This window comes from Ambystoma mexicanum, chromosome 2q (assembly GCF_040938575.1).
Source record: "Ambystoma mexicanum isolate Mex_15411 chromosome 2q, UKY_AmexF1_1, whole genome shotgun sequence".
Lineage (NCBI taxonomy): Eukaryota > Metazoa > Chordata > Amphibia > Caudata > Ambystomatidae > Ambystoma > Ambystoma mexicanum.
In genome coordinates, this window is record NC_090924.1 from 1147839935 (window position 1) to 1147867526 (window position 27592).

General features: G+C 48.8%; 1 protein-coding gene across 3 annotated transcripts in view; it reads left to right on the plus strand.

Moving 5' to 3' along the window:
* The window catches only part of COL28A1 (collagen type XXVIII alpha 1 chain), a 1696952-nt gene that overhangs the window by 1455768 nt on the left and 213592 nt on the right, over nucleotides 1-27592 (plus strand). For all 3 annotated transcript variants that reach the window (XM_069648530.1, XM_069648529.1, XM_069648528.1), the window contains exon 32: nucleotides 3463-4017. In XM_069648530.1, the coding sequence (XP_069504631.1) occupies nucleotides 3463-4017 (555 nt within the window). The remainder of the gene's footprint in view (nucleotides 1-3462; nucleotides 4018-27592) is intronic.

Below are 27592 nucleotides of genomic sequence, written 5' to 3' on the forward strand. Positions count from 1 at the left end.
TTAGCCTCTTGCCCTCCTCTGTTTCGGGTATCTTTTTTAGTTGTTTTTCTGTTTCTTTGATCTTTTCTAATATTTTGGTGCGGTCCGCACTAGCATACTTTACCAATAATTGCAAAAATGTTTTTGAACATCCATTCGTGGCAACGCTCCATTCCTGTAGCATTTGTGGGTCTAATTCTTCAAAGGAGGGGATGGTCAGAATTCTCAAACCTCAGGGAATTCTGCCTACTTCTAAATAATTTTGGAGTGAGTGTTCTTCCCACCACTTGCTTATTTCCCTACGTTGGAGTTTCTCCAATTCCTTGAGTAGACCCAATTCGCTGTCACTTTTGGGTGCCGATATAGTGGGTGTACTGTTGCTTGTAACTTGTAGGGTCTCGTTAAACAATGTTCTGGCTTGTGCCTTTCTAATTGTCTCTTTGTTACTTTGTTATATACATATATTTTTTTTTTCAAAACGAAAATTCAGCCCTATACAGGGCAAAACCAACGGAGGGTTTATACAACTGACTGTGAAATATATTAATCATTGTTTTATCAAGAAACCTTGAGTGTGTTTATTTGAATAACTGTACTGTGAAACTCTGTGTCACAACATTACTGCTCACATTGACCCCTCTTGAGATAAGCTTGGCTGCTCAGCCACACTACCAACCTGTGTAGTTCTGACTTATACCAAAGGTTGGGTCCCTATTGCCAGGAGGTCAGGGTTATTGTAGTGCACCCAAAGGATACTGCATACAATCTTGCCTAACGGTTGCTAACATTTTGATGTGGTGGAAAGTGCATTTGCAAGCAGTTCCTAAAATGCAGGCTAATGAATGTCCTCACAGACCAGTGTGGCAGCGCACTGGACAGGGGTGTATGGTTTGTAAAGTTTTAATTCTATTTTTGTCTTTTAGTTTACATAGCGATTGAGGAACAGTCGTAAAGATTTAAAGGATTGTTGGCGTACATTATACATTGTTCTGCATGTCCATTTGTAGACTGTACGGTTTGCTTGGGTGAAAGGAGCATTTGGTTATTTGGGGGACTTTTTTTCTATAAGGGTTTCTTTTGCCATAATGGTGTATTCCACCGTTTCATACCCTCAACCATTATTGTCTAGGGCAATTGTTTTTTCGTGTTCTTGTTTAAAAGCTCCTTTATTGAAATATTGATCTGTGCTGCTTGTGTGAATCCATTCACCATTACAGAAGTTTGAAAGGTGTGCATATTGAAACTGCGCGTGCTTAGAAATAGTTTTTGTAATGTATTGATTAATTTAGTTAGTGGTTTCATTCTGTTTAAAATTAATACAAAGAATGTTCTCTTTAGTAGAAAAGCGCTGTCAATTAGAGCTTGTAGGATTATTCTCTTGTGGTGGTTTTAAAGGTCGATCGTGACTTTTCAGCTGTGTTTATAAGATTGTGAAGAGCTCGACAGTGGATCATTTGCCGTATCATATATTTTTGGATTGCTTTACGATGACTACGTTAACACTGGTAGATAGCGGGTCAGGTCCGTAAATAGGTCTGCTTTTCTTTGTACATCATTTTTTACTTTACGTTTTTGCAGGGGACCTTGCCTTTTTTAGTTGTGGCTGGTTTAGTTTTGTTGAGTGAGGTTACTAGCTCATTTGTTTTAATGTTTTCTATAAATTGTTTTAGAGGTGTATGGCCATATTGTGTAGTTGTATACTTATTTGCTCTATTTTTTCTTTCTTTTCAACAGAGTTTCTTTTTAGTAGGCATTTTGTTGTGTCTTTAGGGAAAAGAGAAAGTTTGCATTGGAAAGTTGTGCAATGTATATGCATGTATGGTGCATGGGTTTGTGGGTGTGATTGTGGAGATGAGTAGAGTGCTGTTTGATTGTGAGGGGGTATATTAGGTGCTGTTGGGAAGGTTGTGAGAGTACGAGTCTGCAGAGGTGTGATGGTGTTGGGTTAGTGAGTAAGGGAGTTCCAGTGTGATGGAATCTGTAGGGTCATTATGCTGTTTTGAGCAACAGAGTAGGTGTTGCAATGGTGGTGTGTAGATGGGAATAGTACGAGTGTGAATGGTGGAATATAATGTGCCAGAGTGAAAGAAATGTTGTTTTGAAAAGAGTAATCTGGGGTAATATATAGTGGTACTGTGCTGCTATAATTACATACATACACATGGTACATTAATGCACTTTGTTGGATGTGAAGGGTATTCTTTTTTGGTTGTTGTCTTCGGTAATATGCTTCGTTCCTGTAAATGTAAAAGAAAGTTAGTGGGGATTTGTAGTGATGGTGAAGTACTTTTAGTAAGCAAGCATTTTATTTATGAACGAAGGAGGAGTGGTGGAGAAGCACAGTTAATGGTGGAGCATTTTAATCAAAGTTAAGAAATGCATATGTGCATTTATAGAAGCTCAGCAATGTTTTCTAAAAGAGACAAAAAAATTGATGGAAAAGATTTGTAGTACACCTTTAAATTGCAGTTGGTGTGTGGATGTTTAATATGTTATGAGTATATGCATACTTTCCATCATGATGCATTCAAATCTGTAGGCGTCTATATAGTCCTAGATATTCTGTGTTCTGGGACTTGCAGTTCCAGTTTTCCCATTGTGAAAGTTGAAGTACAATTCACATTTTGGAATCTTGAAGTTCAGTCCTGTTTTTTTCTTTGCATTCTGGGACTTTTAGTTTGAGTTTCATAAAGGGCGAAGTCAATTGGAAGTGACAGATTGCAAAAGAACAATAATGACTTCATAAGCACCTATAGATTGGAATGAGTGATGTTGGGATGTATGCATGTGCTGCCAACATATTAAACTGGCAGGCACTAAGTGCCACTTAAAAATGGTCTAAAGATCGATTACAAATCAGAGGGACATACAGGGAAACTAAAGAAGAAAGAAACAGCATCATCAGAAAATGTTAATAGAATTAAAGTTTATCTTCATGTATACAAATGAATTGTGTGTTTGTGGCCTGCCTATTGCCCCATGTACGTGCACCACGAGCTGAGACCAAACCCTAAGGAAAGTACTTTAAGAACATATGACAAGGTTAACGTCTAGATATACAGCACCTTTTGAACTGTAATATTCTGACTGTCAGTGAAAAAAACAACCTGGCCTAGATATTTCAGTGAACAAAAAGAAGTGGGCCAGATATGTGATGTCACCAGTGATGTCATCAATGGAATTTGTAATGTCATCTTTGTCTTAGCAGTGCACGGTGGTGGCGCGAGTAATGGTTGCTTAGCTTACCATAACTGGTGAATTCCTGAGGTTTTTCGCATTTACTTGTAACCATAATGTCCCTTTTAATCATGTTTTTTCATTGAATTTCATAGCTTTTTATTATTGCAACTTAACCATAACGACCCTTTAACAAAGTGTTTTCAGTGAATATATATATATGCAGAGAGAGAGATAGTATGCTACATATCTAATGTAAATGAATGAATATGGTTGATTCAACATTTAAATATGTTTACTTTTCAGGTTGTGGAGTCGAATGCAAAGAAGTTCCCATGGAACTTGTCTTTGTGATTGACAGTTCTGAAAGCGTGGGACCAGATAACTTTCAAATCATCAAGAACTTTGCTAAAACACTAATTGACAGAGCTTCCGTTAATCACGCAACCACCCGTGTCGGTATCATAAATTTTAGCCATCAAGTGGAGTTGGTGTCCAGCCTACAGCAACACTCAACAAAGGAAGACCTCAAGCAGTCTGTTGAGAAAATGCAATATTTAGGCGAAGGAACCTATACGGCTTCAGCTATAGGGAGAGCAAATGAAATATTCAAAGCTGCACGACCAGATGTAAGAAAAGTGGCCATCGTAATAACAGATGGACAAGCTGATAGCCGGGATGAAATGAATTTGACTGCTGTGGTCAGTAATGCCCATGCTAACAGTATTGAAATATTTGTGATCGGAGTTGTCAGTAAAAGTGACCCTAATTTCGACATGTTTCGCAAAGAAATGGACCTCATTGCTTCACATCCAGACAGTGAGCATGTGTACCAGATCGATGACTTTTTAACACTGCCAGGTAGGGCTAGTCAGAGCATGCTTTCTTCACAATAAGCATTCTGTCAATTAAAATGGCCTTGTGTTACCTGTTTTTAAGTAATGTTTAAATGAGTTTTCAACAAGTTTAGCATTGTCTTATATTGAAAACAAAGGGACAACCTTGTTTGCAGTCACAGTGAGGCAAAATGTCCCTTCACATGAAAACAAATGACTTTATCTTAGCCCCTGTGCCAATCTGCATGACAGTACATGGTGGCAATATGTATTATACATTGTCATATTTGAAGGTGTTGAGGAGGCCATTTACTAGAGTCATCAAATTACTCTAAAAAAACTTCTTAATTTGGTCACTTTAGTCTTAGGGATGGAGGGGATCTATCTGTACCTTGGTGTGTGACTGTTTATAGGGTTATGTATTCTCATGTGTAGGATTTATAGTTCCCATGCAGAGCATCTCTCATGCCCAGGTGCTCTGGCTACCACCGCTCACGTATACTAGCACTTGCCAGATCCTGAGTCCTGGTCTAATGTTTGTCCATGCCCTGGGCACAATGACCCTACCTGCAGTGTCCAATAGGCATGCTATCAATAGTGCATTTTGTGCTATTCTTTGTCAACATTTACCACTGGCCCAGAATGAGCTGTATGTTTGTTTGAGGAAGCTTTGGCCATTCTGCATGTAAGGACCAAAGTTGAAGGAACAATGTTTTTATTTAAGACCTTCACAAAAAGGCTCTTAAGAGCCTAGCCAAGATGGTCGCTCCTTTCTGAGATGCTGAAGCACCCTCAGATATCCTGGTTAAAATCCTTAGACCGGCATCCTCGTGGGAGCCCGCTATTCGAAGAGCTGCTGCCTGCCGGTGCTGCTGGAGTACTGGAGTAGGCAGGTGGGTCTCCGCCACTGTGGCCTTGTTGGGTTCATGGACCAGCACCTTCCTGCTTGCGTGACGTAGAGACTGATCATCCCCATTGTTAGGCAGGTGTAGAAATCTGCACCTGCCATTGGCCTTGAGGAGTGCTTCAGTGACAGGCTGAGAAGAGCTGCTTCACAGGGTAGCAGGCACGGCCTCCCCAAACTGGGCTGATCGGATGGTGACCCCAGCATCGGTGAGGGCTGGCCCCCTCTGATTTATCCTGGACTGGGTCTGGTGTCACTGGGTCGCCCCACCCCCCAAACCTCACTACGAATATCCGGAACTGCAAAACGTGGAGCATTGGGTCACTCAGATTTTCCCTCTGATCCCCCATATCCTTGGTGAGAGTTGTGTGAGGCTAGTGGTGGTGTAGAGGTCCTGCAGGGCTTGTTGGTAATTGCTGCAGGTGGTGAATGCATGGCTGAAATAGCGACCTGAAGTGGGGATTCTCCTGGTGCTGAAGCGCCAGCGTGCCGGTACAAAGAGAAGACCTCTGGCCCTGCTTCCACCTGAGCACTGGGTAAGTATGACAAAAATCAAAACAGGCTCTCTTTTGACTCTAGTGGTGCCAGCAAGAAACTAGAGCACCTGGCAGCACTGCACTGGAACAGTAGCACCAAAGTGATTCACCTGAAGGAAAGATTGTGAAAGCAGTGGATATTAAGGAGATGTGTTTACAGCTACAGGCTAGCATAAACACTTTGAACAGGGACACTATGACCCCCTTTTTCATTTCAAATTGGGCCCAGCACACTGGCACGTGTCGCTCCCTATCCCTGTATCCCGCTTCCATGCATGAGTGCCCTCCTGCCTCCCAACCTGCCCACCATCCATCTGATTGGGCCTTTGAGCCCCTACTGAAACCAAAGTGGCTCTAGGCCGCTCTGCTCTCTCTACAAAGACATATCTTGGCGCACCGAGCATTGGATATGTCTGCTCTTTATTCAGGGACACTCCGACCCCTTTTTTAATTTCAAATTGTGTGCAGTGCACTGCCGTGCGTGCGTCCCCGTACCCGAGCCCACTGCAATGAGTGCCTGCCTGCCTCCTACCCTGGCCATGATCCATCTGATTGGGCCTTATGCCCCTACTGAAACCAATGTGGCTCTAGTGCTCCCACGCTCCCTGCTATGCCATTTTTTGGCATGTGGATCATGGGGTAAGTTTGCCCTATTTTTTATTCAAGGACACTATGACCCCTTTTTTCATTTCAAATTGGGCCCAGCACACTGGCCCATGTTTCCCCGTCCCTGCAGCCCACTTACTTGCATTAGTGCCGCACGACTCCCACCATGCCCACCATCCACCTGATTGGGCCTTTGAGCCCCCTTAAGACACCCACTCTGGCTAAGGGCCACAAGGCAAAGGGCAGCTCCCAAAGAAGCAGCTCCACTCTGTGTTTGCCTGTGTTCACCTGTGTAGTCAGCCGCTGTCCACCAGAAGTGAATGATAAGGTAAGTGTGGTCTGGGTGGGAAGTACAGCAATTACTGTATTCCAGTAAAGCCCTACCACTTATATCACCTTACATAATACAGCACACCCCTGTTTAGCCAGCTAGCAGGTAGTTTCCCAATCACTGCTGTGTCTCAAATGTAGGTGTTTCCTATTTACTGCCATGTCTCAAATTTAAGAATTTTCTCCCAATGCCCAGGTATATTAAATGCAGATATTTCTCATGGGTGTAGCCCATCTGTGTTAGTGAGCCTTATCCGGCATTCAGCCCAGCTGTGTTAGTGAGCAGTATTTAGCATCTAGCCCATCTGTGTTAGTGAGCCATATCTTGCACTTAGTCCACTTGTATTAGAGAGCCTTATCTTGCATTTTGCCCAACTGTGTTAGTGAGCAGTCACTCCCATTTAACCCATCTGTGTTAGTGAGCAGTTTCTCGTATTTAGCCCATCTGTGTTGGTGTGCCTTATCTTGCATTTGGCCCATCTCTGTTAAAGAACAACATATTGCATGGATGAACCAAGGACCACAGGGAACACATCACCCCTGGAGCAACCCTTTGGGGGTGGTTATTGATGCACACCAAAGTGTACAACAGAGGACGGGAAATGGGCCGCAGTTAGTCAGAACAGTAGGGGTAGGAAATGGTACTGCCACTACTTACCCCTACTAAAAACTCACCCTTCTGCATACACCTTTTCAAACTCTGAACTAAACACAACCATACTGCTACGGCACAACAAACCACACACACTGCACAGCACCACAACATTGAACCACACATAGCCCCACCCAGCAGCACATAGTGGCTCCCAACCAAAAAACACACCTTGCTCCGTTAACGGTGTCCACCGAACTGAAGCTGGCAACAGCACATCACAGCTCTCTTGCTCTTTTCTCCCACTCAGTCCTGCTAACTTACCCACCTCCCCCTTGCTTTACAGATCTGCCAGAGTACCAAGAAACCACACAGGTGGCAACAGTGCGTGGAACAAGAACCGTTAACATAACATAATTAAAATAGACTCCCTCACCTGCAAGGTGGACTACATGAAAGCGCAGCTGGACAAACCTGGCACCCGGCTGGACCCTGCTGAGGAGAGGGTGTCCACAGTGGAAGATGATATGGCCACAATGTACTATGAGCTGGGTAGTATTAAGAAGACTATAAAGATCCTATCGATAAGCAGGAAGATTTGGAATCTACATCCCACAGAAATAATATCAGAATCATAGGGGTTGCAGAGAAAAATGATAGTCTTTGTTGAACATTTTGTGAAACTGTTGAAAGAAACTCTGGATATGGCATGTATTTCATTATCCTTGCATGCACAAAGGCCTGTACCTGGAGCCCTAGTCCAGATACAGCTTCTTCCTTGATGGGGCCCTTTGGCTCTTGCATACAAAAACAGGAACCAGGAAGCAAAACATGCTTCCTGGTTTCTGTACACGAACGCATGAGTCAGAACACTAAATGTGTTCAATCCATTTGAAAGTGCAAGGAGGCATAGGAGCACCCCTTGCACATTCAGACACACAGTTCTACAGCCTGCACCCCATTGGGCCATGCAAGGCTGGGGAACAAAATCTGCCAAAGGAAACCATGTTTCCCTTTCACAGTGCAAGCCGCGGATCCTCGATAATGGGTGAGGGCACAGGTGGGTCGATACCCCCTTGTCCATTATGGACCAGCCGCACATGTCAATCCCAACAAATTCTATTACTTACTAACAACACCTGCCCTTTTTCTAGGGTATTAAGACATTGCCACTAGGGTGGCTGAAAGTGCTATAATTTTCAGGGTTATGCTATTCCTAACCATGAATCAGGAGTTATCCCTGGGGGCAGTTGTGAAATATTTGGCTGAGCTGCCATGTGGTTGAACCTCCCACACTTCTCGTTGTGTGACTCAGTCCCAGTTACACCCAGTCCTCTGGCCGGTCACAATTCTACTTGTGGGAGCCCATAGGACTTTAACTGACTCCTGGGCATGAAGGTGCACTCTCTATGTACACAGGTCCATCCGCTGTACTGCCAGAAATCTCTACATGGCAATTGGTGCCCCTGTATTCCCGTATCCATTCCTAGGATATTTGGTCAGCTGGTGTGCATGACATATTCTCTGGTGCACAGCAGTTCAGAATTTGAATTATCTTGGTTTCCCCGACGCACAATGTTCCATTGCAGCATTGGGCCAGAGGACACTACACCATGAGTATCAGAACATCTCTTATGAGCTTGCTAAGGGTTCCAATCACATAAAGCTCCCCAATCTTTGTGCTGGTATTGGTGAGCTGTGCCCCAGAGATAAGTTCTGTAGCTGTCATAAATCTCCCACGTCTCACCTGTGATCGGGATCTCCCTTGTTCGGCCGCAGGACTCTTCCTGTGGTTGGTTCGGGTCTTGAATAGGCTCGCTCGAGCCTTGTCAGGTTGCAGAGCGCGTTCAGAGTTCCGGGAAGTTCGTGGTTCCAGGGTGTCCAGGATTAGCTATAAACAAGCAATGTAGGGGGGAAGTCCAGGAACAGGAAAAAAGGCAAGGAAGGAAGTATGAGGATCAAGGAAGCAAATGTAGAGAGAAAACACACGTCGGGTCACTATCGAAGATAGCGTTGAGACGCGTGGACCCGCAAGGGCGTGACCAATTTATAGTATGTGCTACGACGTGAAAGCTAGTGCGTAGCACTGAGCTTGGTACGGCCATGTTGGGAGGAACAAGGAGTACAAGCCCTTCGTGACAATGACCATGAGGTCCAGAAGGGGCAATTTCGCCGGGTCATGACAGTAGCTCTTTCTAATCGTCCAAACAAGCCATCTCAGCTTTATCACTTATATACACCCCAATCTGCAAGGGAAGTATTGGCCCCATTCCAAATCTAATAAGCTACTTCCCTTTTCTTTCTTCCTCTGTGCAACTCCTCAGACTGCTACTGCAGGCAGATAGCATCCACCTAAGTGCAGTTGGGAAACTGAGTTGTGACCTTAAATGCAGGGTAGGGGTTGGTAAAAATCATGGTTGCGAGAGTGGTGTTTAGAATGACATATCAAAACCCTGATCTATCTATCTTACTCACATGGTAATGCCAGCATGGCTGACTAGGTATCTGTCTAATTTTGACAAATTCAGCAACCTCAAATGTAGGTGAAACTAGATACTGGATTAGAGTACATGTTCTATTGTCTAAGTCTGAGTCAGTGGCATAAAGCGTGAGTGGTGTTTGAACACATCCTTATCACTCCTGTACTGTTTCTGAAAGTCAAAGTAGTCAGTAGATAGCAATATGGCTACATAAAATTATTATAGTCCTGTACAAAAACTGCACTCTGATCCTCAATACTGCATTCACCCGATAAAAGCACATGGTACAAACCTCTCAGCAGGATGACTGAATCAGTGTCCTTGCGCTCATTTTTGCTCTGCACTCTTTCTCTCACCACCACTATTTTATTCATCAAATAGCTGTACCCATTGATGTTCTTTGGAATCTTCCCTTCTTCCCAACCTATAGTGAAAGAGAGAGTAACTGTGATATATTAGATCTAAGACATGGGACGATTCAGGGCATATTCCAGCAGTTAGGGTTGCTTTAGGAACAGTACTTTCATTCTTTGTCAACACATTTGAGGTGAGGGTCAACATTGAGCACTATGATTCAGCGTTTAAGTTGCAGAGATAATCCACATCAGAGATACAATTAGGAATGGCCTTTCAGGGTAAGGAAAGTACCCCATAGGGGCACAAAGGAGGCTTTGGGAGGAATCCAAGTAACAAATCCACACCAGATACTCAGCTTCCTATAAAGGTATAGGGACCTCTCTGCCAGTGAATTATATACCTCCTCTGGTATCATAGCCACGTCTCGATTTCCGAGGTGGTGGCCATGTTAGATGGGTTATAGCTGTGCAGAAGGTCAGGAAGAGGCATAAGAAACATTAAAGACCAGGATAGAAACTGACATTTTCATGTTTAACTCACTCGTGTTGCCTTCCACTAGCAATAGGTCACATGGACCCATGTCAGGTGCCCTTGAACTTTAACGGCTCAGTTTGATACCGAAAGAACCAGTAGTAGCCCCTTCCAGCAGGGAGCCAAGCTGCATTCCTCTGATATATCTTTAGCAGAACAAAATCTCCTGGTTGCAAGGGTTCTCTACACACAGCTTTCTTGACCTGGTTATGGACAAAACTGACAGAAGATTTTAGGAGCTTCACATAGCCCAATAATTTGTGATTTGTCAAATGCAGGTTATCATCAACATAATTACATGGCCACTGTAGTGGCCATGTAGTTATGGTTAAGTTGCTGTTTCCATAGGAAGAGCACTTTTTGGGCGGCTTATAACTTCGCTCCCCCTGGACCAATCCTCCGCAAAAAAAAGTATATGACCCACTCTGAATTATTTTGCAAAGTCTGGTGAGGTTTGGTCCAGGGGGGGCAAAGTTATAGGGGGGTCCCAAAACATCTTTTTTTCCCATAGACATAATGGGGAAAAAACTTTGCTCACGCCTACAGCCCAAACCGCTGGACGGATTTAAACCAAATTTGCAGCAGGAGCAGCGGCTTGGTCCCGAAAGCGTGCTTTTTCTTATTAGGTGTAAATCTGTCCAGTAATTTTTTAAAAAATGTTAAAAATGTAAGTGAAAAAAATGTGTGATATTTGTGTCCGCTTTGCGGACACACTTCCCTGTTCACTCCGCGGACAGGACAGGGATTGGGCAAGCGGCTTGCGTGATGTCCGCGGACATGTGACGTGCTCTCCCATTGGCTGCGGTGAAGCGTGCAGTGCAAAGACTCCCGCCATCTTTGTTTATCGTTTGCATGAGAGCTGAGGAGCGGGATCTGCCACCTGCATACTAAGCTCATTCCCCGTGTCTATCTCCTGTTCCCCCACCCCCCGCTCATGCCCCATGTCTTCCTCCCGTACCCCCACCCCCCGCTCATGCCCCGTGTCTTACTCCCGTTCCCCCACCCCCCGCTCATGCCCTGTGTCTCCCCTGACCCACCCACCCCCCGCTCATGCCCCGTGTCTCCCTCACGATCCCCCACCCCCCGTTCATGCCCCGTGTCTTCCTCCCATTCTCCCCCACCCCCCGCTCATGCTCAGTGTCTTCCTCCCGTTCTCCCCCACCCCACGCTCATCCCCCGTGTCTCCCTCCCATTTCCCCCACCCCCCGCTCATGCCCCGTGTCTACCTGATGTTCCCCCCACCCCCCGCTCATGCCCCGCGTCTCCCTCCTGTTCCTCCCCACCCCCAGCTCATGCCCCCTGTCTCCCTCCTTTTCCCCACCACCCCCCGCTCATGCCCCGTGTCTCCCTCCTTTTCCCCCCACCCCTGCTCATTCCCCGTTTCTCCCTCCTTTCCCCCCCACCCCTGCTCATGCCCTGTGTCTCCCTCCTTTCCCCCCCACCCCCTGCTCATGCCCCGTGTCTCCCCTGTTCCCCCCACCCCCGCTCATGCCCAGTGTCTCCCTCCAGTTCCCCCTCGCTCATGCCCCGTGTCTCCCCTGTTCCTCTCCACCCCCCGCTCATGCCCTGTGTCTCCCTCCTTTTCCTCCCCCACCCCCCCGCTCATGCCCCGTGTCTCCCCTGTGTCCCCCCACCCCCCGCTCATGGCCCGTGTCTCCCTCCTTTCCCCCCCACCCCCTGCTCATGCCCCATGTCTCCCCTTTTCCCCCCCACCCCTCACTCATGCCCAGTGTCTCCCTCCTGTTCTCCCCCACCCCCCGCTCATGCCCCGTGTCTCCCCTGTTCCCCCCCACCCACCGCTCATGCCCCATGTATCCCCTGTTCCCCGCACCCCCGCTCATGCCCCGTGTCTACCTGACGTTCCCCCACCCCCCGCTCATGCCCCGTGTCTCCCTCCTTTTCCCCAACCCCCCGCTCATGCCCCGTGTCTCCCTCCCGTTCCCCCCACCCCTGCTCATGCCCCGTGTCTCCCTCCTATTCCCACACACCCCCGCTCATGCCCCGTGTCTCCTGTTACCCCCCACTCCCCGCTCATGCCCAGTGTCTCCCTCCCGTTCCCCCCACTCCCTGCTCATGCCCCGTGCCTCCCCTGTTCCCCCCCACCCCCCGGTCATGCGCCGTGTCTCCCTCCTTTTCCCCCCCACCCCCCGCTCATGCCCCGTGTCTCCCCTGTTCCCCCCACCCCCGCTCATGCCCCATGTCTACCTGACGTTCAAACGTTCAACCCCACCCCCCGCTCATGCCCCGTGTCTCCCTCCTTTTCCCCCCACCCCCTGCTCATGCCCTGTATTTCCCTCCTTTTCCCCCAACCCCCGCTCATGACCCGTGTCTCCCCTGTTCTCCCCCACCCCCCGCTCATGCCCCGTGTCTCCCTCCTTTCCCCCCACCCCCGCGTCTCCCTCCTTTTCCCCCCACCCCCCGCTCATGCCCCGTGTCTCCCTCCTTTCCCCCCTGCATCTCCCTCCTTTTCCCCCCACCCCCCGCTCATGCCCCATGTCTCCCCTGTTCCCCCCGCTCATGCCCGTGTCTCCCTCCTGTACCCCCCACCCCCTGCTCATGCCCCGTGTCTCCCTCCTGTTCCCCCACCCCCCGCTCATGCCCCATGTCTCCCCTGTCCCCCCCCACCCCTGCACATGCTCCGTGTCTCCCTCCCGTTACCCCCCATCCCCCGCTCATACACCGTGTCTCCCTCCTGTACCCCCACCCCCCCGCTCATGCCCCGTTTCTCCCTCCTGTTCCCCCACCCCCTGTTCATGCCCCGTGTCTCCCTCCCGTTCCCCCCAACCCCCCGCTAATGCCCCGTGTCTCCCCTGTTCCCCCCACCCCCCGCTCATGCCCCGTGTCTCCCCTGTTCCCCCCACCACCCGCTCATGCCCCGCATCTCCCCTGTTCCTCCCCCACCCCCGCTCATGCCCCGTGTCTCCCCTATTCCCCCACCCCTCGCTCATGCCGTGTCTACCTCCCATTTCCCCCAACCCCGCTCATGCCCCGTGTCTACCTGACATTCCCCCCCACCCCCTGCTCATGTCCCGTGTCTACCTGACGTTCCCCCCACCACCCGCTCATGCCCCGTGTCTCCCTCCCGTTCTCCCCACTGTTAGGAAAGATTTCGTAATTGTAGGTAATTTTCCTTCCATGTGGCAACCCCTAAACTTTTTGCTGTTGTTTTTCACCATGTTCTTGACTTTGCCAGAGAAGTGCAGCCTTCTGCTGCACTCCTCTGGGCTTTCGCTCCTTTCTTATGGGGAAACTGACATGCCCTTAAGACAGTCAGTACCGGGGAACGCTGTTTCCCGTAGTTTCTTTTGTCATGTTGCGGCTTTCGTGCAACATGACACAAGAGGGCACTGTAAGCTAAGTTACAGCTCTCTTGGGTCTCTAGCCTTCTACAGGCCCTAGATACTCGTTTAGGATTGTATCTGATCGGTGCAAGTGATTCAGGGACGGGAATGGTGGCAGCGATTGTTTCTTGTGTTTTGAGCTCCTTTTGGCGTTCTAAGCGCGTTTCTCGCGCTTAACCCAAAATGGTGGCCTGGCTCCCAAAATGGCCAGACCACGAGGCTCCTTTGTCCTGTCCGCTGACTGTCTTGCTCCCTTCACCTTCCCCAGGTCGAGCCGACCCGGGGCCTTCCTTATTTGGGCATGTACTTGCCCGCGAAACACAGATGCTTTCGCTGGCTTCTACATGTCTTGTGTGTGCCTCCAGGATGTGGGCTGGGATGTCTGGTCCCAATACACATCCTGGGTGCCAGAGAGTCTAGGGTGGTGTGAATGCCTGGGACCACCGTGGTCCGTGATTGGTCCACGAATGGTGTGAGTTTTGATGAGCGGATCTCCCATTGGGTCCCCTCAGTTTTGGCGCGAAGGGAACCGTGGATAAGAGGGGGCTGGAAACACCACTACCATGTCGATCTCCTGAGTTCTCACGAACGAAGGAATACAGGAGCCAAGTAGCCTACAACCAAGAGGCTGGACCGAGGAATCGCTGGTGACCCGCTGAAGGACTTCTCCTCTGCACTGCTGTCGCCTTGTGAAACCCTTTTCACCTTTGATCGAACCAGAAGGCCTGTACTGGTACTTCAACCCTTGGAATAGCGGGAACAGCTATTCTCGGCATCTTCACCATCTCCTGCCAGTAAGCCTTCGGAGGCGTCTCTGGGCCATCCAGCTGACTGACCAGCTTACACGGGAGTCTGGCTCTGTAACCGCCGCCAGGTTGTGTAGTATTTCGAGTCCTTGTCACTCTCACACGCTTCGTACACTTGCCGTTCCCAGGTCTGAAGTGAGTAGTGTACATTTGGCTCAGATACACACGGCCACTCCGTTGCCCTGCTGTGGTAACAAACTGTGCGGGTTTCTTCGATTGGGACGTCTTTTTACTCAACACGACGACGAGGCGTTTCCTGCTCTTCTGAACCTGCCAGCTACTGAAACGGACGCGGAGAAGCCTGGGTCTGCTTGCATCGGGGACCGGTGAGTAGCATAGCTAGGATCTGGTCGCCCTCCTGCAGGAGCCCATTGCTTTTCCCCGCTGTGTCAAACAGCACCCTTTTCCATACTCGCGCTCTGCTTCTGCCCAGTGTGGAGGCTGCGATTGAGTCGCGGAACTTGTTCTTCTTCTTTTGTGCACTAAACTGAACTGCCTGATTTCCCTCGAAGAGCTTCTCCTTTTGCCCGTTGGCGCCAGCGCGTGCAGGTACTTTTGAGCACAAGGCTCCACTCTTCGCAGGGCTCGGACTTCCATCTAGTTAGGTGCCTCTGAAGGTGAACTGGGTCTAAGCATTATTTCGCACTGCCTGTTGTCCCTCCCTTTTAGGTGGACTACACATTTCGTGCATATAACGCTTGAGACTGGTTGTATTTGTATATATATTGTGTTGATATGGTATGTGTTGGTTTACTATCGTTATATTGTGATTTTCTCGCTACGGTCATTGTTTTAAAGGCCTTGAAATAAACGTGTATATATTTTTAATATAACAACTGTTTGGAGTAGTTTGTAGGTGATCTTGCTTTGTGTGCTCATTGCGGGCTTTCAGTCACCCTCACCCCTCTTGAGACCTAGTCTTGACCGCCGCGATCGCTAGCTTGATTGGTCTGGCCCGTCCAGAGGTTACCCTGTTCCAAGTAATTAGGTTGGCCTTCTGAGCTTCTGCGCCACCAGGACAGAGTTCAGAAATCTGTCTTAACAAATTGGTGTACAGCGGTGGGATACGACTGAAGGTATCCAGTGTTGCGCACGAACTAAGGCATTTCAGGTTATTCCAACCAGGACACGTAGTGAATTGTTGTAGTATAACTTTAAAAAGGCCATAGTCCTATCTAACAGTATGGAAACAAATACCTTGTTAACTTTAAATGCTGCCAAATCAGAAACATTGAAAAAGATGTGTGCGGAGAGAGGTGTTTCCTCTCAAGGCACGAAATTGGAAATGATCCAAAGAATCGTGGCGTGGCAAGAAGCGCAGCTTGACGCTATAACTTCTGAGGACAGTGCGGAAGGTGGTGGGGCTGCTCTCACTGGTAGAACCGACGGTTCTGCCGCTGCACTGATCCATCGCGACCACGAGGACAGGGAGGACGAGATGTCTAATGTTTCCTCTGCCAGTGCTGATGGGGAGGCTATACTTGAATTCAAGAAGCAAGAGCTGCGGTTTAGGCAGCAGGAGCTTGAATTCAGCATAGCCAAACTAAAAATCGAACAGGCAGAAAAACAAAAAGACAGGGATCACCAGTTGGAACTGGCCAAGCTTCAGTTTGCAAATGGGTCCAAGGGTCCTGGACATGGGTCTGGGGCCTCCTCTCATCCACGGTTTCCGAAAGATCTGCTCAGTGTGTATGAGGAAAGGAATGACGTTATGGACTGGCTGAATGCGTTTGAGTATGCATGCGAAGTTCAACAAGTTGACAATGCTGATAAGATTGCCTGGTTACTCAGCAGACTGCCCCATTCTGGCTGTAGTGCCAATATGGAAATGTCGAAGGCTGAGCGAGCGGATTTCGCAATGTTAAAGCAAACTCTCATTTTAAAGTTTGGGAAGACTCCGGCCCAATATTTGAAACGTTTCAGAGAGTATAAGAAAAAGGAAGGTGGTACTTGGGTATTTTATGTCACTGAGTCCTTGAAAAACTTAACTGGCTGGGTCGAAGGTTATAAGGTTTCTACCTTCGAAGGCATGATAAATCTTGTCATGCTGGAACACATTTTTGCATCTTCTTCCCCGGAGCTTAAGCAGCATTTGGCCGATTCGAAGGAGATAGATCCTAAGAAGCTGGCCATTGCAGCCGATTTATGGGTGTCACATCGAGTGTCCCATAAGGACAAAACTCATCCTGGTAAGCAGGAGGAAGGGAAAAAGTCCAAAGATGTGGAGGGTGGAGCATCTGATAAATCTTCTTCTCATAAGGGCCACAAAAATAAAAATAAGGGTAAGACAAAAGAGAACACACAGGGTAGTGGAGGTCAGCCTCCGAAACAGAACTCTGGTTACAATAAGCCTCCCTATGTAAACAGACCCAATGGATCTTGTTTTGCTTGTGGAGCAACTGACCACGTGAAGGGGGATCCCCGGTGTAAGGTTAGACCTTTGGGGGTCCACTCTGCTAATCTGGCCTTCTCCTCCTACGAGGAAGAAGAGATTACAGGAGCATCCTTCTCCTCAGACTCATTTCCCAGTGGGATAGAGGCTGAGGTAGTTTTAGTGTCCCTGGGTTCCTGGGAGCCTAAAGTCGCAGAGGCTTATGCTAGGATTCCGGATAATACCAAGCACTACTTTAAAGACAGTGTGCTGATCAATGGAGTAGATACTCCAGCTCTTAGGGATAGTGGGTGCAGTCGCACTGTAGTGGATTCTACGTTGGTAGACTCAGAGGAAGTTGCCAGAGCTACTCTGATGCCCACTAAGTTGGCTGACGGCCCACTCCGTATGTTCCCAGTAATACCTGTAAAACTTACTTTAAATGGTACAGCAGTCAGGATTCCAGTGAGCATTCAGAGAAACGTCCCGGGAAAGGTCTTGTTAGGTAATGATCTCAGAGCTTTAGGGCTCGTAGGAGACACTGCCGAAAGACCCTACACACGGTCTCAAGCACGGGCAGAATTGGCCAAGACCAATACGCTGCCCCAGCCGAAGGGGAACCCAAGGCGAAAGGAGTCGACAAGTCAAGATGAGGGAAAGAGAATATTCCCCCGAGCTCGCCTACCACTGCGGTGGAGGAAGTTGGTCAATCGCCCGGGCCTGACGAGGAGGTGGCGATGCCTGAAGTATTTGACGCCAACGATCATCCTGAACTAAAAGACTTGTTAGTTGAAGGAGGTCCTGATAGGGACGAATTCAGTAAAGGCCAACGTGAGTGCCCATCTCTGGAAGGCCTAAGGAGACAGGCCTGCTCACAGCTTGAGGGTGAACCTCCTGGGACGCATAGGATTTATTGGGAAGGTGGACTCCTGTATAGTGAGCCCACAGAGTCTACAGAAGGAGACCATAGGAGGTTGGTGGTTCCCCTTGCTGTTAGGCCCTTCCTCCTGCAGTTGGCGCATGAAGTTCCCCTTGCTGGTCACCTTGGTATGAAGAGGACCAAGCAAAGGTTATCCATGCACTTCCACTGGCCCAAGATGGGGGTGCAAGTAGAAAGTCACTGCAGGAGTTGTGCCTCCTGCCAGTTGTCTGGTAAGGTTGGCGCGACAATCCAAGCTCCGTTGGTACTGCTCCCAGTTGTGGGGGTGCCATTTGAAAGGGTAGGGATCGACATCGTTGGTCCCCTTGACCCGCAAACATCCTCGGGCAATAGGTTTATCCTGGTGCTGGTCGACCATGCAACCAGATATCCTGAGGCCATCCCATTGAAAACTGTAACTGCCAAGTCAGTTGCAAAAGCTTTACTTGGCATATTTACTAGGGTTGGCTTCCCTAAAGAAGTTGTGTCGGATCGTGACAGCAACTTTATGTCAAAGTATATGCAGGCTATGTGGAAAGAATGTGGGGTCACCTACAAGTTCTCTTCTGCATACCACCCCCAGACCAATGGTCTGGTGGAACGTTTCAACAGAACGTTAAAGAGCATGATTGGGGCTCTGGAGGAACCTCAGAGAAGAAAATGGGATCTTCTTTTACCATGCTTACTGTTTGCCTACCGAGAGGTACCACAGGAGGGTGTTGGCTTCAGCCCCTTCGAACTTCTGTTCGGTCATCCCGTACGGGGACCCTTAGCCATCGTCAAAGAGGGATGGGAGATGCCCACTCCCCATGTTACTACCAACGTAGTTGATTATGTGCTAGGGCTCAGAAAACGGATGGTACTTCTGATGGGCTTGGCTAGTGATAAATTGAAGGCAGGACAAGCGCTGGTGAAACATTGGTACGACCAGAAAGCTTCCCTCATCAACTTTACACCTGGTCAGCAAGTCCTGCTCATGAATCCCATAAGGCCTCGAGTTTTACAGGACAAATGGTCAGGCCCTTACACAGTGGTGGAGCCCCTGGGTGAGGTTAACTATTTAGTGGACCTTGGAAGGCCTGGACAGGCTCCAAAAGTGTTTCACGTGAATAGGCTGAAGGCTTTCGTCCCAAGAATCGAAATCGCAGCACTGCTTCTGGCTTCAGATGTTGAGGAAGAGGAGTCTGAACCTCTCCCCGACCTGTTCCAAAGCGGTCCTTCAGATAGCTCCTTTGAGGGTGTCCGAGTGGCCCCTCACCTGACTTCTGATCAGCAGGCTGAGGTGAAAAGTTTGCTTAGGCAGTTTTCCCCCCTGTTTTCACAGTCGCCTGGTTTGACACCTTGGTGCAAACATAACATTGACACAGGAGACAGTGTACCTACCAAAAGTAGGGGATACAGGATGTCAGACAAAGTACGGTCTTATATTAAGACCGAGGTCAACAAGATGTTAGACCTTGGGGTGATTGAACCCTCTAGTAGTCCTTGGTCCAGCCCTGTGGTTTTGGTTCCAAAGGCAGGCACTTCTGAATTGAGGTTCTGCGTGGATTACAGTGCTCTGAATGCTGTCACCAAGACAGAGGCACACCCCTTGCCTCGAACAGATGAGCTGGTGGATACTTTGGGTGCCTTCAGGTACCTCAGCACGTTTGACCTCACTGCTGGCTATTGGCAAATAGCTTTAGCAGAACATGCCAAGGAGAAGACAGCATTTTCTACTCCAGACGGCCTTTATCAATTCCAGGTAATGCCGTTCGGGTTGAAGAATGCACCTGCCACTTTCCAGAGGCTTGTGAATCATGTGTTGAATGGGTTGGACGAATTCTGTCTTGCATATCTGGACGATATCGCAGTTTTCAGTGCCACCTGGGAAGACCATGTGAAACACCTCGGGATTGTGCTCCAGGCTCTTCAGAAAGCACACTTGACCATAAAGGCTAGTAAATGCCAGATTGGACAAGGCTCAGTGGTTTACCTTGGACATGAAGTAGGTGGAGGGAGGATACAGCCTCTTCCCAGTAAAGTACAAGCAGTACAAGACTGGCCTACCCCCACTACACAAACCCAAGTGAGAGCTTTCTTAGGACTCACGGGGTATTACCGCAATTTTGTGGCAGACTATGGCACCATAGCTGCCCCTCTGACTGCCCTCACAACTCCGAAGAAACCCAAGAACGTAACTTGGACCGACGAGTGTGAGAAGGCCTTCAATGGCTTAAAAGACTCCTTGTGCCAGGCCCCTGTCCTCAGGACCCCTGATTATCAAAGACCTTTTATCGTGCAGACGGACGCCTCTGACACTGGGATAGGAGCTGTACTATCACAAGTAGATGAGAAGGGTAAGGAACACCCTATTGGTTTTATTAGCCGCCAGCTTAAGGACAGAGAGCTCAGATGGTCCACGGTAGAGAAAGAATGTTTCTCTGTTGTGTGGGTCCTAAGGAAGCTGAGGCCCTACCTCTATGGGACCCACTTCACTGTGCAAACTGACCATAAGCCCTTAAAGTGGCTAATGAACATGAAGGGGGAGAATCCAAAGTTGCTTAGGTGGTCCATAAGTCTACAAGGCTTCGACTTCACTATTGAGCATAGGCCAGGTGTCCAACATAGCAATGCTGATGGGTTGTCCAGAATGTTTAACCGACCTGAACAAGAGACTCATCCAGGGGTGGATTAGTTCCCCCTGTCCATAGTCTGGGAGGGGCGAGTGTTAGGAAAGATTTCGTAATTGTAGGTAATTTTCCTTCCATGTGGCAACCCCTAAACTTTTTGCTGTTGTTTTTCACCATGTTCTTGACTTTGCCAGAGAAGTGCAGCCTTCTGCCGCACTCCTCAGGGCTTTCGCTCCTTTCTTATGGGGAAACTGACATGCCCTTAAGACAGTCAGTACCGGGGAACGCTGTTTCCCGTAGTTTCTTTTATCATGTTGCGGCTTTCGTGCAACATGACACAAGAGGGCACTGTAAGCTAAGTTACAGCTCTCTTGGGTCTCTAGCCTTCTACAGGCCCTAGATACTCGTTTAGGATTGTATCTGATCGGTGCAAGTGATTCAGGGACGGGAATGGTAGCAGCGATCGTTTCTTATGTTTTGAGCTCCTTTTGGCGTTCTAAGCGCGTTTCTCGCGCTTAACCCAAAATGGTGGCCTGGCTCCCAAAATGGCCAGACCACGAGGCTCCTTTGTCCTGTCCGCTGACCGTCTTGCTCCCTTCACCTTCCCCAGGTCGAGCCGACCCGGGGCCTTCCTTATTTGGGCATGTACTTTCCCGCGAAACACGGATGCTTTCGCGGGCTTCTACATGTCTTGTCTGTGCCTCCAGGATGTGGGCTGGGATGTCTGGTCCCAATACACATCCTGGGTGCCAGAGAGTCTAGGGTGGTGTGAATGCCTGGGACCACCGTGGTCTGTGATTGGTCCACGAATGGTATGAGTGTTGATGAGGGAATCTCCCATTGGGTCCCCTCCGTTTTGGCGCGAAGGGAACCGTGGATAAGAGGGGGCTGGAAACACCACTACCATGTCCATCTCCTGAGTTCTCACGAACGAAGGAATACAGGAGCCAAGTATCCTGCAACCAAGAGGCTAGACCGAGGAATCGCTGGTGACCCGCTGAAGGACTTCTCCTCTGCACTGCTGTCGCCTTGTGAAACCCTTTTCACCTTTGATTGAACCAGAAGGCCTGTACTGGTACTTCAACCCTTGGAATAGCGGGAACAGCTATTCTCGGCATCTTCACCATCTCCTGCCAGTAAGCCTTCGGAAGCGTCTCTGGGCCATCCAGCTGACTGACCAGCTCACACGGGAGTCTGGCTCTGTAACCGCCGCCAGGTTGTGTAGTATTTCGAGTCCTTGTCACTCTCACACGCTTCGTACACTTGGCGTTCCCAGGTCTGAAGTGAGTAGTGTACATTTGGCTCAGATACACACGGCTGCTCCGTTGCCCTGCTGTGGTAACAAACTGTGCGGGTTTCTTCGATTGGGACGTCTTTTTACTCAACACGATGACGAGGCGTTCCCTGCTCTTCTGAACCTGCCAGCTACTGAAACGGACGCGGAGAAGCCTGGGTCTGCTTGCATCGGGGACCGGTGAGTAGCATAGCTAGGATCTGGTCGCCCTCCTGCAGGAGCCCATTGCTTTTCCCCGCTGTGTCAAACAGCACCCTTTTCCATACTCGCGCTCTGCTTCTGCCCACTGTGGAGGCTGCGCTTGAGTCGCGGAACTTGTTCTTCTTCTTTTGTGCACTAAACTGAACTGCCTGATTTCCCTCAAAGAGCTTCTCCTTTTGCCCGTTGGCACCAGCGCGTGCAGGTACTTTTGAGCACAAGGCTCCACTCTTCGCAGGGCTCGGACTTCCATCTAGTTAGGTGCCTCTGAAGGTGAACTGGGTCTAAGCATTATTTCACACTGCCTGTTGTCCCTCCCTTTTAGGTGGACTACACATTTCGTGCATATAACGCTTGAGACTGGTTGTATTTGTATATATATTGTGTTGATATGGTATGTGTTGGTTTACTATCGTTATATTGTGATTTTCTCGCTACGGTCATTGTTTTAAAGGCCTTGAAATAAACGTGTATATATTTTTAATATAACAACTGTTTGGAGTAGTTTGTAGGTGATCTTGCTTTGTGTGCTCATTGCGGGCTTTCAGTCACCCTCACCCCTCTTGAGACCTAGTCTTGACCGCCGCGATCGCTAGCTTGATTGGTCTGGCCCGTCCAGAGGTTACCCTGTTCCAAGTAATTAGGTTGGCCTTCTGAGCTTCTGCGCCACCAGGACAGAGTTCAGAAATCTGTCTTAACAAATTGGTGTACAGCGGTGGGATACGACTGAAGGTATCCAGTGTTGCGCACGAACTAAGGCATTTCAGGTTATTCCAACCAGGACACGTAGTGAATTGTTGTAGTATAACTTTAAAAAGTCCATAGTCCTATCTAACAGTATGGAAACAAATACCTTGTTAACTTTAAATGCTGCCAAATCAGAAACATTGAAAAAGATGTGTGCGGAGAGAGGTGTTTCCTCTCAAGGCACGAAATTGGAAATGATCCAAAGAATCGTGGCGTGGCAAGAAGCGCAGCTTGACGCTATAACTTCTGAGGACAGTGCGGAAGGTGGTGGGGCTGCTCTCACTGGTAGAACCGACGGTTCTGCCGCTGCACTGATCCATCGCGACCACGAGGACAGGGAGGACGAGATGTCTAATGTTTCCTCTGCCAGTGCTGATGGGGAGGCTATACTTGAATTCAAGAAGCAAGAGCTGCGGTTTAGGCAGCAGGAGCTTGAATTCAGCATAGCCAAACTAAAAATCGAACAGGCAGAAAAACAAAAAGACAGGGATCACCAGTTGGAACTGGCCAAGCTTCAGTTTGCAAATGGGTCCAAGGGTCCTGGACATGGGTCTGGGGCCTCCTCTCATCCACGGTTTCCGAAAGATCTGCTCAGTGTGTATGAGGAAAGGAATGACGTTATGGACTGGCTGAATGCGTTTGAGTATGCATGCGAAGTTCAACAAGTTGACAATGCTGATAAGATTGCCTGGTTACTCAGCAGACTGCCCCATTCTGGCTGTAGTGCCAATATGGAAATGTCGAAGGCTGAGCGAGCGGATTTCGCAATGTTAAAGCAAACTCTCATTTTAAAGTTTGGGAAGACTCCGGCCCAATATTTGAAACGTTTCAGAGAGTATAAGAAAAAGGAAGGTGGTACTTGGGTATTTTATGTCACTGAGTCCTTGAAAAACTTAACTGGCTGGGTCGAAGGTTATAAGGTTTCTACCTTCGAAGGCATGATAAATCTTGTCATGCTGGAACACATTTTTGCATCTTCTTCCCCGGAGCTTAAGCAGCATTTGGCCGATTCGAAGGAGATAGATCCTAAGGAGCTGGCCATTGCAGCCGATTTATGGGTGTCACATCGAGTGTCCCATAAGGACAAAACTCATCCTGGTAAGCAGGAGGAAGGGAAAAAGTCCAAAGATGTGGAGGGTGGAGCATCTGATAAATCTTCTTCTCATAAGGGCCACAAAAATAAAAATAAGGGTAAGACAAAAGAGAACACACAGGGTAGTGGAGGTCAGCCTCCGAAACAGAACTCTGGTTACAATAAGCCTCCCTATGTAAACAGACCCAATGGATCTTGTTTTGCTTGTGGAGCAACTGACCACGTGAAGGGGGATCCCCGGTGTAAGGTTAGACCTTTGGGGGTCCACTCTGCTAATCTGGCCTTCTCCTCCTACGAGGAAGAAGAGATTACAGGAGCATCCTTCTCCTCAGACTCATTTCCCAGTGGGATAGAGGCTGAGGTAGTTTTAGTGTCCCTGGGTTCCTGGGAGCCTAAAGTCGCAGAGGCTTATGCTAGGATTCCGGATAATACCAAGCACTACTTTAAAGACAGTGTGCTGATCAATGGAGTAGATACTCCAGCTCTTAGGGATAGTGGGTGCAGTCGCACTGTAGTGGATTCTACGTTGGTAGACTCAGAGGAAGTTGCCAGAGCTACTCTGATGCCCACTAAGTTGGCTGACGGCCCACTCCGTATGTTCCCAGTAATACCTGTAAAACTTACTTTAAATGGTACAGCAGTCAGGATTCCAGTGAGCATTCAGAGAAACGTCCCGGGAAAGGTCTTGTTAGGTAATGATCTCAGAGCTTTAGGGCTCGTAGGAGACACTGCCGAAAGACCCTACACACGGTCTCAAGCACGGGCAGAATTGGCCAAGACCAATACGCTGCCCCAGCCGAAGGGGAACCCAAGGCGAAAGGAGTCGACAAGTCAAGACGAGGGAAAGAGAATATTCCCCCGAGCTCGCCTACCACTGCGGTGGAGGAAGTTGGTCAATCGCCCGGGCCTGACGAGGAGGTGGCGATGCCTGAAGTATTTGACGCCAACGATCATCCTGAACTAAAGGACTTGTTAGTTGAAGGAGGTCCTGATAGGGACGAATTCAGTAAAGGCCAACGTGAGTGCCCATCTCTGGAAGGCCTAAGGAGACAGGCCTGCTCACAGCTTGAGGGTGAACCTCCTGGGACGCATAGGATTTATTGGGAAGGTGGACTCCTGTATAGTGAGCCCACAGAGTCTACAGAAGGAGACCATAGGAGGTTGGTGGTTCCCCTTGCTGTTAGGCCCTTCCTCCTGCAGTTGGCGCATGAAGTTCCCCTTGCTGGTCACCTTGGTATGAAGAGGACCAAGCAAAGGTTATCCATGCACTTCCACTGGCCCAAGATGGGGGTGCAAGTAGAAAGTCACTGCAGGAGTTGTGCCTCCTGCCAGTTGTCTGGTAAGGTTGGCGCGACAATCCAAGCTCCGTTGGTACTGCTCCCAGTTGTGGGGGTGCCATTTGAAAGGGTAGGGATCGACATCGTTGGTCCCCTTGACCCGCAAACATCCTCGGGCAATAGGTTTATCCTGGTGCTGGTCGACCATGCAACCAGATATCCTGAGGCCATCCCATTGAAAACTGTAACTGCCAAGTCAGTTGCAAAAGCTTTACTTGGCATATTTACTAGGGTTGGCTTCCCTAAAGAAGTTGTGTCGGATCGTGGCAGCAACTTTATGTCAAAGTATATGCAGGCTATGTGGAAAGAATGTGGGGTCACCTACAAGTTCTCTTCTGCATACCACCCCCAGACCAATGGTCTGGTGGAACGTTTCAACAGAACGTTAAAGAGCATGATTGGGGCTCTGGAGGAACCTCAGAGAAGAAAATGGGATCTTCTTTTACCATGCTTACTGTTTGCCTACCGAGAGGTACCACAGGAGGGTGTTGGCTTCAGCCCCTTCGAACTTCTGTTCGGTCATCCCGTACGGGGACCCTTAGCCATCGTCAAAGAGGGATGGGAGATGCCCACTCCCCATGTTACTACCAACGTAGTTGATTATGTGCTAGGGCTCAGAAAACGGATGGTACTTCTGATGGGCTTGGCTAGTGATAAATTGAAGGCAGGTCAAGCGCTGGTGAAACATTGGTACGACCAGAAAGCTTCCCTCATCAACTTTACACCTGGTCAGCAAGTCCTGCTCATGAATCCCATAAGGCCTCGAGTTTTACAGGACAAATGGTCAGGCCCTTACACAGTGGTGGAGCCCCTGGGTGAGGTTAACTATTTAGTGGACCTTGGAAGGCCTGGACAGGCTCCAAAAGTGTTTCACGTGAATAGGCTGAAGGCTTTCGTCCCAAGAATCGAAATCGCAGCACTGCTTCTGGCTTCAGATGTTGAGGAAGAGGAGTCTGAACCTCTCCCCGACCTGTTCCAAAGCGGTCCTTCAGATAGCTCCTTTGAGGGTGTCCGAGTGGCCCCTCACCTGACTTCTGATCAGCAGGCTGAGGTGAAAAGTTTGCTTAGGCAGTTTTCCCCCCTGTTTTCACAGTCGCCTGGTTTGACACCTTGGTGCAAACATAACATTGACACAGGAGACAGTGTACCTACCAAAAGTAGGGGATACAGGATGTCAGACAAAGTACGGTCTTATATTAAGACCGAGGTCAACAAGATGTTAGACCTTGGGGTGATTGAACCCTCTAGTAGTCCTTGGTCCAGCCCTGTGGTTTTGGTTCCAAAGGCAGGCACTTCTGAATTGAGGTTCTGCGTGGATTACAGGGCTCTGAATGCTGTCACCAAGACAGAGGCACACCCCTTGCCTCGAACAGATGAGCTGGTGGATACTTTGGGTGCCTTCAGGTACCTCAGCACGTTTGACCTCACTGCTGGCTATTGGCAAATAGCTTTAGCAGAACATGCCAAGGAGAAGACAGCATTTTCTACTCCAGACGGCCTTTATCAATTCCAGGTAATGCCGTTCGGGTTGAAGAATGCACCTGCCACTTTCCAGAGGCTTGTGAATCATGTGTTGAATGGGTTGGACGAATTCTGTCTTGCATATCTGGACGATATCGCAGTTTTCAGTGCCACCTGGGAAGACCATGTGAAACACCTCGGGATTGTGCTCCAGGCTCTTCAGAAAGCACACTTGACCATAAAGGCTAGTAAATGCCAGATTGGACAAGGCTCAGTGGTTTACCTTGGACATGAAGTAGGTGGAGGGAGGATACAGCCTCTTCCCAGTAAAGTACAAGCAGTACAAGACTGGCCTACCCCCACTACACAAACCCAAGTGAGAGCTTTCTTAGGACTCACGGGGTATTACCGCAATTTTGTGGCAGACTATGGCACCATAGCTGCCCCTCTGACTGCCCTCACAACTCCGAAGAAACCCAAGAACGTAACTTGGACCGACGAGTGTGAGAAGGCCTTCAATGGCTTAAAAGACTCCTTGTGCCAGGCCCCTGTCCTCAGGACCCCTGATTATCAAAGACCTTTTATCGTGCAGACGGACGCCTCTGACACTGGGATAGGAGCTGTACTATCACAAGTAGATGAGAAGGGTAAGGAACACCCTATTGGTTTTATTAGCCGCCAGCTTAAGGTCAGAGAGCTCAGATGGTCCACGGTAGAGAAAGAATGTTTCTCTGTTGTGTGGGTCCTAAGGAAGCTGAGGCCCTACCTCTATGGGACCCACTTCACTGTGCAAACTGACCATAAGCCCTTAAAGTGGCTAATGAACATGAAGGGGGAGAATCCAAAGTTGCTTAGGTGGTCCATAAGTCTACAAGGCTTCGACTTCACTATTGAGCATAGGCCAGGTGTCCAACATAGCAATGCTGATGGGTTGTCCAGAATGTTTAACCGACCTGAACAAGAGACTCATCCAGGGGTGGATTAGTTCCCCCTGTCCATAGTCTGGGAGGGGCGAGTGTTAGGAAAGATTTCGTAATTGTAGGTAATTTTCCTTCCATGTGGCAACCCCTAAACTTTTTGCTGTT